Source organism: Emydura macquarii, unplaced genomic scaffold (assembly GCF_026122565.2).
Source record: "Emydura macquarii macquarii isolate MOO-44397 ecotype Brisbane River unplaced genomic scaffold, CSIRO-AGI_Emac_v2 contig_1876, whole genome shotgun sequence".
In the NCBI taxonomy this organism is placed as follows: Eukaryota; Metazoa; Chordata; order Testudines; family Chelidae; genus Emydura; species Emydura macquarii.
In genome coordinates this window covers 9,738,029-9,759,417 of record NW_027132013.1, presented here as the reverse complement: position 1 = coordinate 9,759,417, position 21,389 = coordinate 9,738,029, and the positions used below count along the sequence as shown (strand labels likewise).

General features: G+C 39.5%; 1 protein-coding gene across 1 annotated transcript; it reads right to left on the bottom strand.

Annotated features, from left to right (window-relative positions):
- Positions 1 to 1,624: 1,624 nt before the first annotated feature.
- On the bottom strand, positions 1,625 to 20,093 carry API5 (apoptosis inhibitor 5). Its single transcript, XM_067557582.1, has 14 exons — positions 19,954 to 20,093; positions 17,921 to 18,082; positions 16,362 to 16,455; positions 15,112 to 15,177; positions 14,520 to 14,671; positions 13,657 to 13,863; positions 11,856 to 11,960; positions 10,804 to 10,893; positions 9,774 to 9,955; positions 9,376 to 9,469; positions 7,656 to 7,712; positions 6,287 to 6,363; positions 5,010 to 5,146; positions 1,625 to 3,886 (listed from the first exon to the last, which is right to left on the bottom strand). The coding sequence occupies exons 1-14, from the start codon at positions 20,020 to 20,022 to the stop codon at positions 3,807 to 3,809; spliced, it is 1,572 nt and encodes a 523-aa protein (XP_067413683.1). The 5' UTR covers positions 20,023 to 20,093; the 3' UTR covers positions 1,625 to 3,806.
- Between the last annotated feature and the right edge of the window lie 1,296 nt (positions 20,094 to 21,389).

The window sequence follows — 21,389 nt, the reverse complement described above, 5'->3', positions numbered from 1 at the left end:
CTTCTGTTGGACCTAGACTTTTGGACAGTAAGATGGTTCCTAGTCTGAGGAGGTCTAAAATCTTGATTTTGATTCTATAGGCAACTGGAAAGGAGAGAAAAGAGCAAAGCACAGCAATGGTGTGCTCTCACCAGGCCTGTGCTGCTGAACAGATATGCTGTTTTATTCTGAATCAAATGAAGGTTGTTTTGTTTTTAAGAAAAGAACAAAACCTCTGCCATAGGTACAGAAAACTACACTAAACTAGCTTGGAGGCCATATGAATGTGCTCACAGACACTAAGTCCAAACCAACATTTGAGGTTAAGATTCTTCTAAAGTGGAGACGTGCCTCTTTTATGTCTTGGAATAGGATTTTTCAGGCCAAGCAAAGCCCTACAAATTTCCCCAAGTAAAATAATGAGGCACAGTAGATTGAAATAAACTTATTTCACAGAGATCATTTCAACAGTCTTTAGCTGCTAATGAATCTAGTAACTGCCAATGGGCAATTGGGTCTAGGATGTTACACTACTTCTCCCAAGCAAGATGTGTTCATAGTGGCATCCCACTTGAATAAAGGTAAGTGTAAAGAACTTCACTTAGGAATGAAAAATCAAATGTACAGCTACATGAGAATAACTGGCTAGGTGGTAATACTGTTGAAAAGGACCTGGGAATTATAGTGTAGATCACAAATGAGCCAATGTGATGCAGATGCAAAAAAGGCTAATATTCTGGGGTTTATTAACAGGAGTTTTGTACACAAGACATAGAAGGTAATTGTCCCATTCTACTCAGCCCGGATAAGGTCTCAGCAGGAGTAGTATGTCCAATTCTGGATGCTATATTTTAGGAAAGATATGGACAAATTAGAGGGAGTCCATAGGAGAACAACAGAAATGATAGCTTTAGAATATCTGACCTAGGAGAAAAGATTAAAAACTGGGCATGTTTACTCTTGATAAAAAAGGACCTGATAAGTCTCCAAATATGTTAAGGGGCTGTTATAGAGGATGTTCTATAACATGTTTCTCTAGGTTCACTGAAGGTAGGACAAGAATAGGTTTAATTTGCAGCAAGAAAGATTTAGGTTATATATATTAGGTAAAACTTTCCAACTATAAGGTTAGTTAAGCTCTGAAATAGGCTTCCAAAGGAAGTTGTAGAATCCCCTAATTGGAGATTTTTAAGTACAGGTTGGACAAACCCCCGTCAGTGATGGTCTAGGTTTACTTGGTCCTGCCACAGCACAGGAGGCTGGACTCTAGACTTCTCAAGATCCTTTCCAGGCCAACATTTCTGTGACCTGTAGTGTGGATCATTGTATTCAGCTGACCTAAACTCCTCATGCAATTTCTATTAGAGCTGTACCTTTCACTTCCCAATCAAAGCTTTACTTGTAGTGTTGATTTAGATGGTTAAACAGCAGCAATATTTCCTTAATAGTAACTACTTCTAATTGGTAGATTCAACTATTAATTTTATATATAATTGTGAAATAATCCAGGAGAGCCTATGGGAATGAAAGCCACGAGCAAATTACAAGGTACCATAATATCTCATTAGTGAGCCATTACAAAATGGTCTTACAGCATGGAATTGTTTGAAACTACAGTAATCATGAAACAGTAAGCCACACAAACAAAACTACAAAATGAATTTATTCCAAAAGCATAAAGGGAACGTTTACAGTTGAACAAGGTGGTGAACAGGTGTCTCCAAAAGAATTCACTGTATCAGAAATTAAGAATGGAAGGTGGAGAAACTAGCTATTTCTGAGACAGCAAGAACTTTGCTGAAGCTGCACACCATCTCTGAAAAAGGTGTCTCAAAAGTTCTCATTCAAAATTCAGTGAGCAAAGAAGCTGCTTGCATCCAGTGATTAGCTGAGTATATAAATGTACATACAAATAGGCTTTGATATTAATTTAAAAATCCTCAAATACAAATTATTGCCCTTTGTTCAACATGAATTTTCATCTGGAAATATAACATCAATTCTGCGCCTATTTTCAAAATGATGTTTTGATTATGTCAATTTGTATTTGAAAACTGAAGTTCAATTAGCCAGTTTCTTAGTGGCCATCTGAATTTAGCAAATGTCTTGTAATCAGAAAAATAAGTTCAACTCAATGCTTATGGAATGTCCAAAGTTTACCACTACTGCTCCAAAGTTGCACAGACATCAAGTTTGGAGTCAGCTTCTGTAATGTGACAGTTTTGCTCTTGTGCCCTTTCTTAAAGGGTCCACTCTTTTCTAGAAGATTTTGCACTAAATTCTAGAAATGCAAATGCTACATTCCTGATTGCAGTGATAAATATCAGAGAATGTTAATGAAGACACCTGTGTCAGATTCACAAACTATTCCTTACAAATACACATAAAACTAGTAGGAAAACTATTTTTTAGGCATTTGGTTTGCGGTACGGTCCTCAAAATGTTGAAAGTAAAAGGCAGGGAAATTTCAGTCATCTAAAGCTTAAGCTATTTTATGTCAACACATCTTAACTACGTTCAAATTTCTTTCTTCTGTCCAACTTTTCTCCTTTTTACTATCACCACACCTTTTACAATGCTAAATCTCTGAAAAATGACCTGAGAAGAAAGTAAAAAAGTTTAAGTGGTGAAAATAAGTTTAAGAGTGTGTGTGTAAAGGGGGGGGGGGGGGGGGGGGAAAGGGGAGGAGAGAAACAAAACAAAGAACCTCTGTGCCATTTCTGCTCTTAAGTAAAGTTGTAGTTACTGGGTGTCCACTGTTAAATAAGAATCTTACTTTACCATGAAGAACAAACTAGTAGAGTCCTTAATTCTCCGCTTGAATCAAACAACATAGCTGGATTTTTTCAGTGGTACCCAAAATAAAATTTTATTTATATGTTTAAAAAATGCAGTTAGTATTGTTTAAAAAAAAAATTCAAGTGCCAACCAACCCAGAAAAATCTTCAAATGCACAGGAAAGAGCCAGGCCACTGCTACTGTCCAACTCCAGCTATGAAGGCTTAATCAATACATCTGACTTTTCCCATTCCTGAAGCATTTCTAGTCTTTTTTTCTTCCTGTTTACTGAAATTTCACAGCATATGCATACATATTCATACTGAACATTAAAACCCATTTGCAAAACATCACTTTCTTTACAATGTAGGGAGAAGAGTAAGATGTACAAAAACAAAAAACAAACATCACATTCTCCACAACTTTAAGTTAAATGATTGCTTCATGCTACAAGCAAAAATTTATGTATCCATGTTACAGACTTTAAAAATCCAGCATTTGTCTGAATAGTCAACGATTCTGTTATAGAGTAAATAAATGCTAATTTAATAATGGTACTCTTCTCCACATATTGCAATATATTGTTACAGATGAGGAAAGGATTACTGAAGCTGTCAATCTTAACTGACGTGTACCTTTGTAGTCATCCCTTTCCTGTCCATTATTTAATACATAAACTCAATTACAATATAGTTTTTGTTGAGTAATAGCTGATTTTTAGGTTAATATACAAACTGTCAAGATGTAGTTTCAGATAAAACATTTATGCTGTTCTCCAATTCTGAATAAAGCCTGAAGACACTTCTAAAATAACTCAAAACTGCTGACTAATCATCCAAAAATACAGTTGTAGTTTCACTATGGACGAGTCTGTAGTCCGTTAGAAAAGTAGATCATACATACAAAGGTATAAAGAACGTTTAAGTCAGTCTTTAGCAGAAGGCAGTCCTTGAAGGGAAACGATACTCCAGGAAATCCGTTGATGATCAGTACTTTCACTTGTACAGGTGTTTTACCCCATAATGGCTCTGGAGCATGTAATGGTCTGTTCAGTAGATTCTTCCTCGACTGCGATTACCTCGTCCTCCCCAGCCTCTCCCTCGGCCACCCCGGAAACCACCTCTCTGCTCTGAAAACAAATGCAAACATTTATCTCATACAGGTCTCTGGTGTTTGAATAGCTGATTAAAAATTAAATTGCAATATTGTCTTACCTGTTCTTTATTTTAGGTACAATTACCTGGGCTAACCCCATCAACATAACACTTAAAAGCTTCCGACAAGATCCACCTATCATATATTGGTTTAAAAGGTTTTCTGTTTTATTAGAAGTTTTTACTGCCTATCCATTATACCACTTAAACACATGCTTAACTCAAAGTGGGAGTAGCCCTACTGACTTCAAATGGGACTAGTCATATACTTAAGCACATGCTTAAGTGTTTTGTATTGGTACCTTAATGTTTTCAGTTAAAGGCTCCAATGCTGCTGGAAGAACCAGAGGACATAAATGAACTGTTTGTATAGTGGAGTCAATTTTTCATTTACTTCCAGTAAGAAAAAGTTTGATCTCACTGGAAGAATCAAAGTGTCTAAAGGTTTCTCAGACTTCGATTGGTAGTCTATCTAAAGTATAATCCCAGTGGAAGCCTTATTACATCAAAATGCTTTACTATTTTTCCTCCTTTTGTAATAGTTATTAATATTAAACCTTCAAAATTACATTAAGCTTAACTCTACAAAGGCAAGGACAGAACTTTGAATATTTAAAACTAGACATATTTGAGTGAGGAACTCAAAGTTGACCATCCTCAGAAGATTCTGAACTAATAGGAGGACAGATTAGATGAAGAGGATCATTTCCAGGTATTATAATCTAAAATATTAAAAGTTAAGACAGAGCCCGTAGCCTAAAGGTCTATCTACTATGTCTAAAATTCATGACGACAAAAATTACAGTACTGGAGATACTACTTTATACCATAATATAATGTGAAATCTCAGCTTTCAAACAATTTAATTCCCAGTTCAGTGATCTGCAAGATACTGGTGGCTGCTAAAATTATGTTGCAAAGTTGCTTAATTAGTGGGCCAATAAACTTATCCTTAATTAATTGATTAAAAAAAAAAAAATACAATTACATGGAAAAATCATGACAGCAAATTCTGGATCTTCTGAAGATCTGGAAAGAACATCCTTCTCAGAGGGGTATAATTCATTGTGCAAGATTCTTCCAAACTCTCTAACTCACCATAAGAAAAGCTGCCCAGATTGCTACTGTATTTCCCACTGGGTGGGTTGTATATTTGCCTCGCATCTCTTTTTGGTCCTGTTGGAGCTTTCTTCGGTGGTGAACTTGAGGTTGTATCTTCACTAGTTCTTTTTTGACTACAAAGGCAAGAAAACAGAGAGGTCTTTGAAAGATGCTTTAAAAAGGTAATAAGTACGGACACAGTATCCTCAGTCCCATAGATTAATATTTATGAGCCAGTAGAGCAGTTATGAAGACACACTGGAGGATGGTATTGTAGAGCCTTCCTAGACCGATCACCATTTTGATTAAATTATCTACTGTATCATCACAGGCAAGTCTTGATACCATGTACAACTCAACAACTAGAACTGCTATATGGCTCACAGTGTGGCAAACTGGATCCTGAGAATATCACTTATACATAGGGCCCTACCAATTTCATAGCCATGAAAAATGTGTCTCAGACCATGAAATTGGCCCTTTCCTGTGAAATCTGATCTCCCCCGTGCTGCTAGGAGCACCCCAGCCAGGGATCCTAGCTGTTAAGTCCCAGCCGGGTTGGGGTGCTCCCAGCAGCACAGGGGAGACCAGATCCACCTCCGGTACCTCCCCCTGTTGCAGGAAGTTGCAGGGCTGGGACTGAGAGTGCCCCAGCCCAGTCAGGACTAGCAGCTAGGGGCCCTGGTTGGGGCACTCCCAGTAACACGGGGGAGATCAGAAGCCTCTGCTCGCTGCAGGAACTTTAGGGGCTGCTGCCCAGCCCCACAGCAGGGGTATGTACTGGAGATGGATCCGCTTTGCCCTGTGCTGCTGGGAGAGCCCCAGCTGGGGGCCCCTAACTGCTAATTCCAGCTAGGCTGGGGCACTCCCAGCAGCACAGGGGAGATCAGACTCACCTCCCTGCACCTTGAGAGCCCAGCTATGAAGGCAGCACAAAAATGAGGGTGGCAATCCTGTCACTACTCCCCCAAACCTCCCTTCAAGCCCCATTTTGAGTCAGGACCTCCATTCCTGAAATTCAAATCCTATGACTGAGAAATTGACTAGAATGGCCTATGAATTTGATAGGGCCCTACTTATGCACACAACGTACAAGGTATTGTAATGCAGCTGCAACATTAATTCTATCTTTAAGTTTTTTGCAAGTCATCCTGTTTTTTTAGCTCGTGCTGAACACACACTGACAAGTTATTGTAACTTACAAAATAAAGGGAATTCCATAATGTGTGTATGAAAGATCATCATATTAAGCAAGATTTCCTGGTAACTCTTACCCTGCATCAGCCTTCTGTACAGGTTTCCAGGACAGAGTAACTGTGCTCTTGTAAGAAGGGGGAATGTGGAAAAGGTCCTAAAGAAACAAAATTGTGGACATTTTATCCCAAAATGAAGTTCATATCAACAACACACTATAATCTTACCTATATTGTAAGTCTGCATCAATCAAACTTCCCTATTTCCCCCCACCTCCTTCAAACAAGCCCTTTAAAACTAAATATGACTTAAGTTGTAGGATCTTGAAACAAGAATTACCTGGATGAAACACTTAAAAAATTCAACTACTTTATTCCATGCACTCTAACATGAAATTCTAATTAGATCTGTGTTAACAGAAGTGTCTCATGCTGTGATTCTGCACAATATACTAACAGTTTCACTCACATCTGTGTACTGTACATTACTACAATGAATTACAATAGCTCCTGTGTGGATTTCTTTGCTATCCCCACCACAGTGCTAAGAGGCAGCATGGGAATGAGCCAAGAATTGGTACACACTAAAATGCCATGGTATGAACTTTGAAGGGAAAGTATAATCAAAACAGTTTGCTTTAAAAGCATTACGTTAAACCGTAAGTCAACATTTCAGGGATATATTTCTAATAGAGATATCAAAGGATGGAATGTTACAAGGCAAGATTTGCTCAATCCTTAACTCGCTTTTATGCTTACATATATTGTAAACTCCATCAAACCAGCGGAAATAAGGCAGCAAGTAAATCCTGAACTGGACATCATTGTTATAGTACAATCAGCCCACATTTCTGATCAAATTGACACTGCAAAGGACAACTGACCTTTATAGTGTTTTTTAAAGTAAACCCTCACACTCATGAATCTGATATTGAAACATCCATTTACTGGCCTACAAACAAAGGGCTGCAAAATTCCAGCTCCTCACTCCTCAGCAGGGAAAACCACCCAATTCAAGTTGGCTGGAGCTCTTGATAACAATGCTACAAACTTTATAAAGTGAGCAGGTAGGGTACTGAAATGGATTTCAGTCAGCCAGTCACTGTTATTTTCACTTCAATAAGGCATTTGTTTATTCATTTCCACTGTTAGTTGATAACATGCAGCTCCAAAGTATTCATAATGGAAACGTACTTGCATAACAGCAGGGGAGCACTGATCTCCTCAAACCAGGACACTAACAAAAACTTAAGGAAAAGTTTAATATGGAGCCAATCCTGAATTTGATTTAGTACACAATAGAGATGACAGAGCAGCATCTTGACAATAAAATTTGATCCCTTTCTGGGAAATTTCTCAATAGCTCTCTGTTCCTGAGGCTTCCTTTTCAGAGTTCCTTCTATTACAGACCTATTTCCTACTTAAACATAACAGAAGTGCTAAGGCTTACCTTGATTAAAACATTGATGTTATTAGTTATTTTCAAGGCAACCACTTTAATTTTGTTCTGCAAAAGGGGAAAAACACAGCAATTTAAATTCCAACTATTCCAGTAATTTGAGATTACATCAGATGCATTTAGTGAATACAGATGTACTGGAATCTTAATGCACACTTCCTGGTAAATTCCTATAGCCTTGGTGACAGAGTTAGAGCATATTTCTGTAAATTACTTAGCTGTTTAATTATTTGTTTTCAGTAATTTTGCATCTAATGAAATTGACAGTTGGCTGTAGAATTTCAGGATCCCCAATTTCCTATCATTCTTTGTTCAATACATTTGTGGGTCTTCATTCTAAATGCAATGTATGGGCCAAATGGACAATCTGTGGGTGAACAAAACACTACCATAATCTGAAAGCCAAAGCTAAACTGTGACCTGTTACATCCAGCTGCATGTGGTTGTGGCTTAGAAGTGCCCCCCACCTCCAGAAGTGGCATCTGGATAGATGACACTGCCGATCATGCAATCACTCCATCATGTACCTACCTGCCATCCATTCAGGCCTACAATACAAACCCAGTCAAAAGAGCAAAATTGATGCAAACGTAGGAACTAAGGGAAGTTTAACAGAAGCAGCCAAGCAAAAACCTTTTGCAAAGAACTCTCCCTGTCACTGTCTTGTTTCAATATGCAAGGAAGATTGGCCATGAGCAGGCATCACTACAGCATAACCAGATACTGACTTAGGAAGTTAGAATCACCCATTTGTTGTATGTGGAGTAACATTACTTCTGAAATCCATGATTGATGCTGCAACAGATGGGAAACTTAACTGCTTAGAGAACTTTAAGACTATCACATTAAAGAGCCCAGGACACTGAACATCCCTTTCTGGTATAAAGTGTTGGCAAGCTGCCTTTATTTTTAAACATTTTAGATTTAAGGATAATGCACCTGAAAGTGACTGACAGCACTGGTTAGAGACTAACAATGGTACAGCGAGGTACAACAACAGATTCCCTCCGCAGCTCTGCTAAACCAGTTCAATGTTATTTGTTACCTTCACTGTTCTAGTGCTTGGCCACTGTTCAGCTCTGCTAATGAACGTCGGTCCCAATCTGCAGCACTCCTGGCTAATCAGTGCACCCAAGTCCTGATTTCTAGCACTCTCTGTCACTGCGGTCCTGTGGACTCACACAGCTCTTTCAGCTTCCTTGAATGCTGACTTGCAGCATCAGCTGGCACTCCAAACTTGGACATGGCCAATGGCATCTAATTTAATACTTTTGTAATACTGACAAATACTAATAACAAATTTGAGTTCAAACTCATTTGCACTTGAAGAGGATTGAACCCAGGTCTGTAAAAGTGAAAGAACAGTGCATTCATGCATGTTGCCATCCAGTAGTTACTAAATCTAGATTTAATAAATCTAGAAAACATCTGCCTTTTTCCAGATCACCAAACAAAGTTTATTCAAACTGCAAGACCTTTCTCACCTCTACAATACTTGCTTTCAGCTGTATTGATTGCATTTGCCTGAAATGCTGAGTCACACTGCATTCACTTAATAGGTTTAAGTGGCATAGTGACAGCCATTTCCCAGTATCATTCAATTAGTCCCATTGCCTAAAATCATCGCAGTAATAAAGGCTGGCATTCATAATGGTTTGCAGTAGCTATTTCAGCAGACTTGATAAGAGAATTGCTCCTGAGGAATACATACCTCTTCTGTTTTTAAGGCTTCACCTGTTTTTCCTTGGAGTGCCAGACGAAGCTGTCTGATATAAACCTGCAACCCTCGGGCAAAATACTGTAGCCTAACAGAAAGAACAGTTTAAGGTAAGTATTTAATTAACTCCAACCAAGCCAAGCACAAAACTTCACACATTTTTGTAAAAGCAAAAGAAAAACCATATGACATGACTGAAAGTGTTTTTATTTTAAACGCTGAAAACATTTTTTAGCCAGTTCATTATTTTACTTACTAGTCTGATTTCAGCTCCCCCCCTGCTCAAAAGTTCAGCAGACGAAGGATCAATAATATTCTATGTTGACACTTCTAATATGTCCATTCTAGTTTGGTTTCCAACTAAGTGATCATTCTAGTCTCTCATACATTACCTAATTTTGAAGTCTTTCAATTTCTCTGCATTGAGCTTAGCCGTGAGGAAGTCTGGAAGCTTTCGCCCTAGCTGATGAAAGCTGTACAACAAGCACTCCACATAACTGAACTGCAACTTGGGCTCTTCGTTGCCAGCATTTTCCCCATTCTCTGCTTCCTCTGGAGGGAGTGGCATATACTCCTGATGAACACAAAGCAGAACAGATACATGTGACATTTTCACTCACCTCTTCCCTTTTCTCCACTCTTTGCATCTCACCCACTTTCACAAGATGGCAAGGCTATGACAATTAAAGCCTCAACATAGAAAAAACAGCATTACCACATCAGTTGGCTCAATAAAAAGACAGATTAGCAGTCGGATCTATTTATCAGTTTGTCTTGAATGTATGATCGTATAAAATTTCTGTTACTTCACTGTTTGGAAACAGCCAGTCCAGCAAACACCTAGTTTATTAGTATCACTCTGTGCATTTTTGGATTGCCAGGGAGGACCAACGAACACTTCTCTATAGGCTCTGCTGCAGTCCTATACAGACTCTAACTAAACTAGTTTTGAACTACATTACATAGGACGTTTTCTATGCTGACAATTCTAAGAGAGTCTCCCTTCATTGCACTAGCTCCATGTTACCAGAATTTGTTGGCAGTTTAGTGCAGATCAGCTACCAACACTTTTATCAGTATGTCACCGATACCTGCTGTGAGCCAGTAGGTGTCTCTGGTAGCCCTACCACTATTGCTAGCACTGATGGATTTTAAAAACATAATATGAACACAAATCATGTTACTTTCTTCAACTTGGATCAAAAATGTTGGGTAGAGAACACATCCAGTTCTGCAACAGTATAGAGATTCAAAGTGGACAAAGATCTCTGTACTTTTTTGTCTTACACAGAAGCATCATTAGAGGTAACTACCTTTACAACAGGAACAGACCAAAAGATAAATGGGTAATAAGTTACTGAAGGCCACTCATTTTGAGAAGTGCATTTTTTATTATTATATCAGAGCAAAAGTCAGGCTTACCAGTAATTTATCAAAAAGCTTCTTCAGGTTTGATTCTAGTTTTTCCATGTCCCCACAAAACGAACTCATTTCAGCAAGCAGTTTCAATACCTACAAATAAGAACAGCTCTTGGTAAAGCTAAGAGTTATAATCACATAGTTGCGTAATTTTAAACAAAAGTGAATTGCAATATTAGCATGGCATGTTCAGCAGATGGCAACATTTAACTGCCACAAACATCAATCATGATTTTGGAAAGTCTAGAAAATACAACTCATACCAAGTGAGGGACATCTTAGCATTACTGTAGGCTTTAAATGGCAGAGGTTTGTAGAGAACTAATGAAAATTAACATGTGACAATAATATTTATATGTTTATTTTAGCAACTGTTATGCAGTGTATGCCACACTAAGTTTGGCTGAACCTCATGTCTGGAGCCTGCCAGCGTAGGACAGATGTTCATTCAAACCTCCTTCCACAATGCATTTAAGTCTCTCCTAAAGCTACACTTTAGCCATGATGCCTGCAAGAAGTGACAATAAAAATAATGAATGTGAAAATGTATTCAAGTTATTCCCTCACGGCTTCTCAGTGCATCTTGTGTATCTGGGTCTGTCTTTCCGCTTGTAAGCTCTTTCAGGCAGGAATTTTTCATATTTTTGTTTTGCACTGCACAAGCACACTGCTGAAAAGGAGGCAACTCTAAGGGGAGTATTCTGAAGACAATGTGAAGGAACAGCAACAGCTTGGAGAGTTTCACTGAGGTCACCATATGACTAATGATTATAGTAATTATTCCTCTTAATTAGGGGCAAGACTTTTGCTTTCTGTATTTACTCTAGGGCATTAGAAAGAAGGTTTTGCTCAACACAGCTCTGTCGGCTTGCAGAGTCCTGTGGTCTTTTCTCCTGTAATTAACTGGAACGGCCACAGAACAGTAGATTGGCATATTGCTGGAAAACTCGTAGTTTTTACAATCCCATAGAGTTATGCAAAGAAATATTCACTTCTGCAATAGCCTCTGTGATATGTATGTTTGAGGTTTATTAGATCCTACAGACATAGCTTACCTCTAACTGGATATCAAGGCCCTCCACCGGAGTAGTCAGGGAACTGAGGTTTGGCAGTACATGCTCGCAGAAGTAAGTCACAAACCTTGTAGAATGAACATTTTTCTGTAAAAGTTCAGAAAGAAACTAAGGTTCTTGCAAGAGTTTGATTTACTTTGTTTCCCACCTTCCCTGCCCAATGGACACATCATCTCAGTACCCCTTAGCCAATTTCCCCCCTCAAAAAACACAGACCCTTGCAGCTAGGAGTTGTGCCCAGGGTACAGGGGATCTTGAGAAAATTGCATATGCTTATTTTTCCCCATCACAACTGTTCCTCTTCCCTGAAAATAGGCCTTAAATTGCTGCAATATGTCTTGCAATGGACTGAATTAATCAATTTAAATGTAAATCTGACCAGCAGAACATTTGCTTGGTGGACTGTGTTCTCCTAACTCTTCAATATTCTTAACCCTCACTGAGAATGGAGTAATAGGGTGAGCTTAGGATTCAAACCCAGCTCTCTCACTTGACAATGGATAGTGTTAGGTCAGCCCAGTGGCTATGAGGCAAGACATCATGTATATAGTTAATAGCATACCTGGCAAATATTCACTTTTTATGTCTAAAGAGGGGATTATTACAAGGCTCCAAAATCTGAGTGAAAAAAAAAGGACACAACCCAGGACCTTTTTGCAAGGACTAATCTCCTCTCTGGTTATCCAAATGCAAGTGTTTTAAAAAATAAATTATTAACCTATTCCTGAAGTTAGGCTGAAGCCTCTTTTCAGTGGCCCTCTTTCAGCACAAGTGATAATCTATGTCTGATATAGTTGAGAGATGGAGATTTCACCTGGCCAGAAGTCTGTGCCCATGACCTTAAATCTTGCCTTTATCTTATTATGACTTTTCCTTGCAAGAATGGAGCAAAAGCTGACAAAATTATTTTGAACATAGGATGTCTCAGAAGTTGCTTGGTTCCTTCTGTGCTATCTTTTGATACCTATAGCATCTCATTCTCCTTTAACAGACTGTCAGTCTCCTGGAGTGAGGAGTGCATCAAAAACAGTTAAATCAATGCAAGGGTCAAAATTTCAGAGGTTTCTCCATTTTACAAGATGGGGAACTCAGGTTCAGAGATTAAATAACCTACCAAAGATGACACAGGAAGCCACAAATACAATCCAGTGCCTTAAGCACAAGGACATACTTCCTTTCTCGTACCCTTCTTACAATGTTGAGTTGTGATGTTTTTCTCCTGATTCTGAAAGAGAAGTTCCTAAAAACTACACTGAGCACAGAAAGCCAAGGCAACAGAGTTGCCCATCTTCCAGGGATGCTAACAAAGAGCAGAAAGAATGGTATAAAAAGCCTTCTGTAACATTGGAAGAAAGTCATCTTTACTAAATTAAGCCTAGAAATTGCTGAGCACAGGATTTAATAGAAAGTGAGCCTAGAGTCATGATACTAAGATTTATCTTCCATAACCAATAAAGAAAATTTCAATTCTGTCAGCTAACACACCAAGACAAATACCACATATGCTGAGGAATCAGAGGTGGGAGACTATAACATCATTAAGGTTAAAACTTTTAATTTGAGAGAAAGCCTGGAGCTTAGGGAAGACACAAAAGTTCTTAGTATTTACAAATCTGAAGAGTAATTCTCCAGAGCAGATCAGTCCCAAATTCATATAAGACTTAGGACAGAGAAATTGTTGAATATAAGTCACAGCTGTGCAATCACTCTGACACAACTAGTCATGACATTATAGTCAGCAACTTTACTACAGTTCTAATATACAAAGAAAATAAATGCATACTGAGAAGAGTGGCACTGCCTGTCGAGTACACTGCAAGAGTCTGTCCACACAATCTGGATCGGACGGATTGAAGGTTTGCTCCAAGTCAGCTTGCTCAGCCACCAGTTCCACCAGTTGCTGCCTCCCGCTAACTGTCTGTAAGCTTTTTAAGCCAGATAATATCTTCATGAAAAGAACAAATTCCTCACCAGTCACATCTTCAAGGACCTTAAAATAAAAGCAGAAAACAGAATCCCACTGAGGTAATTTGCAATACCCATCTCCTATTTCACTTAAATTGCTAAAAAGCACTGTTATCCAATTGTTCAGTTTTAGCTTCCTGCATTTAAAAAAAAATGTGGTTAAGGCACATGGGAAAAACACACAGTACATCTGTATACATCTATGAGTTAAAGTAACTAGAGGGTCACACAGACAGAAATGCCAAATAGAGCACAGGACCTCACTTTGCTCAGCCAATAATTTTAAAAGATCAAGTTTCCTTCGATTACTAACAAAATCTTGAATGCCTAAAACTAAAAGAACTTTACCCAAGTAATGTACTTCTTATTGTTTGGTCTTTTTCTTGATTTTTGCATTTCTCTCAGTCTGGATAATGAAAACAGATTATAAACAAAAGTGAAAGAGTAGCTGCTTTCACATTCACACACACTAACAGTGCTGCAACATCTGAGTTACAAACATAGCAGGGTAATCAAAGAATCATGTATATTCAGTGAGATAACTGATGTTTTAAACAATTAAACACTGGAAACATAATCATGTATACAGTGCATGTTGTTTTAAACAATTAAGCACTGGAAATATTTCCACTGGAGAAAAAAGCTAAGTTAACAATATTTGGAGTGAAATACAACACTTACCTTCTTTGATTCAGTTAATATGAGCTCCTCTACTTCTTTTGTTAACACTTCCTCAGGCAGAGTCCTGAGTTTTGTAGAGAGAAACTTGATGGCTCGTTCTCTCACAATATCCTCTCCCTGAAGAATCTGACTGAACAAGCCTCCCAGTGTCCCTGAAAAACAAACACAACTCAACTAATGAAACTGTTTGACAACTGTATAATTATGATTGACAGTAGAAAGAAAACTACTTTCCAAATTGAAAAAGCACCAGAACTTATTTTAAAATTGTTAGTTTTAAAATCAAGGTGAACATATAGCACAGCAGATCACATAGCTCTTAAGAGCAGGGACTTGCCTTTCTGTATGCTTGCATATCACACAGCACATTTTGGGTGCTACTGTACTACAAAGTTGTAATGGATCTGTATTTACATAACAGATCAAGATCATCTGTGACACAGAACAGCAAGTACTATTATATTTGCTTAAAATTCTACACTGCCCTGAAGCAGACACAACTGCAATTCCTGTTCTCACTTCCTGAGACTTACCAAAGACTGGTGAGCACTTAAAACAATAAAACATTGTATATAAAGAGTTTGTTCTTTACCTTTAGCATCCATCTTAAATATACTTAGCAGAGCATTGTTCACTAAGTTGAATTCTGCAGAATCATCTGGGGAAGAGAAAATTCATAGTCATGCATCTTGCTGAAATGCTGAAGGGCAAGAATGAGAGGTCAAAAGTAAAACTCCAGCATAACACAAAAAGGTCTCTACTCCTGACACCTGGTTACAAAGAGCAAGTCACTGCAGAATTTAAATGTTTAACATAAATATTTGTCAGGCAAACAGAAAGCTGTCATCGTGACAGTGAAGAAACAAAACAGAAGTGAAAAAATAAACGTCACCAATAGAAAGTTTTAAAAATCAGTCTCAAACTTTTGTAAGCTATTATAACTAAATATTTTGGTTAGCTGAAGAGATGGTTAAACCTATAGTAATCAAAGTGATACCAACCTATATATTAATGATAAATACATTTTTTACAGATTAACTTTAGAATAGCTTTGAAGTTCTCCAGTGCTTTCTAAAGAGGAAGCAAATTCTTTCCCTCTTATTTTGTATCAAGCACGGCCTCTACTGAAAAGTAGAACCAAAATGCAAGTCCCTTCTGAAAGGCGGTATTTCCCATTTACTGACTAGGAGAGACTAAAATAGTTACTTATAAAATAACTCTGAATATTTAATAAATATTTAGCTCTCTACACCACCACTGGAGTTTTCTTTTTGAAAATAAACATATATTGTATACGAAATACTGAAAGATGTTAAACGTTTTAATTTATTATGCAATGAAAATGTTGTGAAAGTCTAAATTATGCCAAAGAAGATAAATCCATTGGTCTTTCAGAGCCTTTAGGAAATAAATTAAGGTGACCCCAATGGACACTTGATTCATGACAGACCCAGTGCACTAGTACATGAAAAGTTCATTAGCTCTTGTACTGAGGGCCAAGGTATCTAAGCCATGCAAAGCTGGACAAAAATATTGAGATAACTGTAAGACATTTTGCATTAAATTAAGATAATCAGTCACTTCCCAGCAGAAGTAGAGGCTAGCATATTTGCACTGCAGATATGAGGCATGAACAACAAGGGAAAAGAAATGGAGCAAAAGCAGGACATGAAGACAACTCAGTCAGATTGCTACATAACAAGCTAATGAATCAACAGTTTCCACAACAAATTCAGTTTCCACAACTATAACTCTCTTCAACCAAACCACAGCCACAACCATAAACGTAATAGAAGCACATGGCAGCAGGAAACAGGCAAGAAAATCACTAGTATATGTTACCTGACTGCAGAAGCTGGGTCAGTATATCTGCCACTCGGGGAAGATTATCTCCTGTGGCAAACTGAGGCAGCTCCTTGATTGCTTGGCGTCGGATCTGTCAAAATGAAACACTGTCACCATCTGAACAGAAGAGTCAAAATCTTAGCACATAATTACAGGAAGTTTCAGACTGCACAGATTCTAAACAAGGTTCAAAAGAAGAACATCTAAATAAGAAAAAACAACCACGCCTTTGCTATCTATGCCAACAAACAGTATGATGATTTTTAATAAGCTGCTCTGTGGGGTTTATTAGTGGTCAGACAACATACAACACTCTTATAAATGGCTGTCCTAGTAATATGATTTAGCATGAATGTTATCTTCTATGGAATCCCTGAACTAAATGCTGAACTCAAACGTTCTGAATTACATTCTTATATGAGGTTTCTGACCTATCCAACTCTGCTATGCCAATAGTTCCATACCAAAAAAGCTCTGTTCCAGTTGTTAATCAGTTACTAGTGGCAGCTCAAACTTCAACATCTGTGATTGATATGGAGAAGTCTTATGAACAGATATTTGGAGATTAAAAAATAACTATGATTTCATCTTGAGCCTAATAGTGTTGGGCAAATGCTATTTTAATAGATTGCTTAAACATTTACATAAAAATATCACTAACTGATGAAAACCTGATGAGCTAAATTTGTATTAAAAATATTACAACTTCAGTCCTTTATTTGAACAATTTTGACCATTTCTGGGTAGGTATTATTGAATAAAACAGAAAGGATCAGTTTGTTGTTAGTGTGTAATATAGGAAAAAACCCCAGTATTTCTGACTCTATCACAGCTGAGACTCCTGTGTGATGTTGTGCAAATGACCTAAGTCTGATTTCCAGAGGTGATTAGCATATAGAATGCCCATCAAAGTAAACTGGAGTTGTAGGTGCTGAGAACTCCTGGAAAATTGGATCTCTCTCTTTCTTTCTTTCTTTCTTTCTTTCTTTCCTTTTTTTTTTTTTTTTTTTGGAGTGCCTCATGTTTCCTATGTGTAAATGTAAAATGGGAGCAATATTTCCCTATCTCCCAGAGAAGATATAAGGATTAATACATGCAAAGTACTTTGATATAAAAAAGTGTTAGGCATATGAAAAGTATTTTTAGTTCAGTCTCTAGCTAGAGAATTTTTTCCTGTAATTAGAAAGCATGGAGTCACAAGGGATAGTGAAGAAAAAAACCCAAAGAGGATTTATCTGGTGATAGGAGTATGAGTACAAGGTGTTCTTCAGACATTATTGACATTATCATGAGCTAAATAACATGCATCTGTAGGAATCAACTTATTTCACTCAAAGTGAGCAGTGCTGTTTTGACTGAAAGTAGAAGAAGGCACTAACATATGTTAATTTAATTATAATTTTATGACACACAGACAAAGTGCTTAGAAATATCTGGACATTGAAATCTAATATTTTTGAAGAAGATAGTTATATAAAATGGGAGAGAATAAAAGGAGACACGAAATAAGACTCAATATAGTCGCTTGCTACAAAATGTCCACCATGTATCCTTACAGAAACATCTTCATCCTCACAGAGGTCCAGCTGGGCATTGATAGCTGAATCGGCCAGCTCAGGGAAATGCTTGAAGAACTTTGGAATAAACTGTGCTGCTAGTCTCTTCTCCTTGGCACCTCCCTTTACACCATCCAATATCACCTGATAAGCATCTTTATGCTAGAAGAAAAGACAAACGATATAAAGCAGAGCATACTTTGGATTTCCCTAGGACCAAGAAAGGACTTTTTACTCTCAAGTGCACTTTACTTTCATCATTAATACAGCAACCTATTTAGAAAAAAATCACATATATTAATGTTAAATTAACTGGACTGTAAACTGCTTAGTGACATAACTATGATGACTACTAGTCAAACCAACAAAATTATTGACCCAAAAAACCCAACCTGCATTTAAAGAAAAAAAATATTGTCCAAAGCACCAATAAGGTAGATAGGCAATGGCCTCATGGTATTCTACTCCTTTTGAGTAGTGGCAAAATTTCCACTGACTTTAGTAAGGGTAGATCAGGACCTTGATAGCCAACTGGAGCAGCAAATTATCTTCTGTTCAGCTGAATAACGTTAAATATTTATTTATACCATCTAAGAGCCAAATGCTACAATTATATCCACATGAGCAGACCCTTAAACACAAGCAGGATCACAACAAAGTTGATGAAATTCCCACATGATTACCAGGGTTCAACGGCAGGATTGGAACCTGGACCCTACAATCTAGAAAGGGGAAATAATTTGCATTTCTAAAAGCTATCAGAACTACAATAATTAGTTTCTCTCTCAGATGAAGATTGACATTTGATCTTTCACCTGACCTTGCCAAGGCATATTTTTATATTAATCTATCAAACCAGGAAATTCTACTCAGAAGCTTTTTATTTCCTAAAGAACTAGAAAAGCAATCCCTCTGTCCCCAAATTGTACATCTTTAAGTGATAGTAATTCACAGGCAAATAATCATATTGCTCTTATTCAAATATTGCTTTTACCACCTATAACTTAAATAAACTATTTTACACAATTTCTATACTTGGAAGTAAGTTTAGTCTCTAACCAGTATAACCCCTCTATAATTATGCAATGGTTGTTATTTATTTTCTTTATCTATTTTCATTCCTACATCTGCTTAGCAGTTCAGTGTACACAGGCCCAAATCCTGCAAGCTCTTCTGCACATTCTCAACTCTACTGGTATATGTAAAGTTATGCAGGATTTAAACCTTAAAATGCTAGCATAAGTTTCCCAAACAAATTACTATAACTGGAGCAAAAAATCTGAATACTTTATTCTAAAGAAAATGAACCAAATTCTATTTTTAACACCCTGCTCTCCTCATGGTTGCAGAAAGGATGCTTTATCCAACACAGCCTGTTTTGGATGGGGATAATCAATTCAAAACATGCAAGATACATCTTTTTTCTTTTTATGACCGCCACAAGTTTCTCTGGGCAAAAAACACGCATCAAGGCAGGTCTGTTTTCTGAGGCTGAGTTAGAAAGCCACAGGGCTGACAAGCAGGAGGAGGAGCTTCAAGGAACGGATTTTTTCAGGGGTGATGGCTACCCACAACTCCCAATAAAAAATAGCAGGAGCAGTGAGTGCTACGCACTTCTGGAAGTCAGGCCTTGGGGAAACATTCACTACAAAACCTCTTCCAGCCTGAGATATCACCAGAGCGGCTCGTGGCGCATGCAAGGTCAAGGAGTCCCCCTCCACATGAACTGGGCTGGCCGGGTCTGCATCAGCAGCCGGGGCAGAGAAGAGACGAGGGCCAGGTCCTGAACTCTACCGCCGCTGGCCCGGGGCGGGGTGAGCAAGACTCCGATCAGCCACTGATTTGCTTAACCCGCGCCACCCTGCTCCGCCCCAGGCCGTTCATCATCCCCTCCGCAGCCACCCTCCGCCCGCTCCTTTCCGCCCGGGCCAGACCTGCGCCTCGCAGCTTCCCCCACCCCCTCTCCGGGCCGCGACACGCCGCACTCGAGCCCGTGGCTTGGCGGGGCCCTGCAGGCCGCGGCCGGGACCCACCTGCCCCGCCGTCTCGGTGGCGTCGGCCAGGATCCCGTAGTTGCGGTAAAGCTCCTCCACGGTGGGCATCGTGCAAGGGGCGCGGAGCCGGAACCTGCTGCGGCTGCGGCTGCTGCTGCTCAGGCGGGCGTCTCAGTCCGTGCGCGCCGCCACCGACGCTCTCTCCTGCGGCTGCTCTGCGCTGCTCCTGCCACCCCCGAGCGAGCCAGCGAGCCAGCGCAGCCCCGCGCCGCCCGCGGCAGCGACCCCTGCAGGCGCGGCGGACTCATTGCGGGCCGGCCACGGCCCCGCGCTGCCGGTCGGGTAGCTCAGCTGCTGACCGGCTAGTCCGCCCAGGAGCTGGGCCTGGCCTTCCAGCTGCCCTCAGCCCGCGCGCCCCTCTCCCCGGCGCCTCTGCCACATCAAACACCGGCAGTGACCCTGGCAAGGCAGGGCAGATACACCTCACCAGGGAGCTTGTCCTCTGGTTGCCTCCTTGGGGGCACTGCACCTGCAGGCTTGACCCCAGGGCCGTTTTAAGACCTTCCTAGGCCCTAGACACACGTGCCTTCCTAGGCCCCCCCCCAACCGAAATAACTAATTTGATTTTAAGCTATTAATAAATAGTTTTTTAAATAAAAATAAAATAAAAAAAATTATATATGAAAAATGTTTTCGTAAGCCCTGAAAGTTTCGCAGGCCCTAGGCACCGTGCCTGTTGTGCCTAATGGCTGATACGGCCCTGGGCTTGACCCCAGCTGCTTGGTTGGGTGGCGGCAGTAGGCAGCAAGGCACAGGCTGCAGGTGCGGAGCTGGAGCTGCAGAGTTTGTGTGTGGACGTTCGGAGGGGCTGTATGGGTGGCGTGATTCTGATTTAGCGTAAACTGGTTGTGTTCCCCAGGGTACAGCTAAACCAAAAGAAGCTGCTGCGCTCCCATCCGCCTGCCGGTTGGGTACTAGCTACCCACAGACACACGGCTCCCATTCCTGAAGCTACTGGGACATGGGGGATGGAGGACTCCGGGGAGAAATTCCAGATGGTCCAGCATGCAATGGCCTGTCTGTCTGCCAAGTAATGGGTGGGTCAATGAGAACACATCAGGCCAATGCAAGTACCAATACTTCCTCTCCACTATCAAGTGAGTCCTGAATATGCACCCTCAATACCTTCTACTTACTTAAAAACCAGGAAAATAATCTCACATACAAATTTTAAATGGGGTCAGGGTTGCAGATGCTCAAACATGCAGCTGTTCAAGCAATGCCCTGTACTTTTATCCCCTTCCAGAACATAAGCTTGTTTCTCCAGATTCACATATCTGGCGAAGCCACACCGCACCAGCTACTTTTTCTATGCCCACCAAAGTGCCAGTTCATCACACCTACTCATACAGTTTAATAGACCCTCACTGGGTTCTAGGCAGCATGATTGTTCTGGGGAGCACTGGCACCTGGTT

Excerpts from the sequence above, each read along its gene's own strand:
- API5 (XM_067557582.1), bottom strand. The coding sequence starts at position 20,022 with ATGCCCACCGTGGAGGAGCTTTACCGCAACTACGGGATCCTGGCCGAC. Across the intron at positions 16,456-17,920 it reads GTGAGGATGAAGATGTTTCT|ATCCGACGCCAAGCAATCAA; the intron begins GTAAGGATACAT and ends TCATTTTGACAG. Across the intron at positions 6,364-7,655 it reads ACATCAATGTTTTAATCAAG|GACCTTTTCCACATTCCCCC; the intron begins GTAAGCCTTAGC and ends TTGTTTCTTTAG.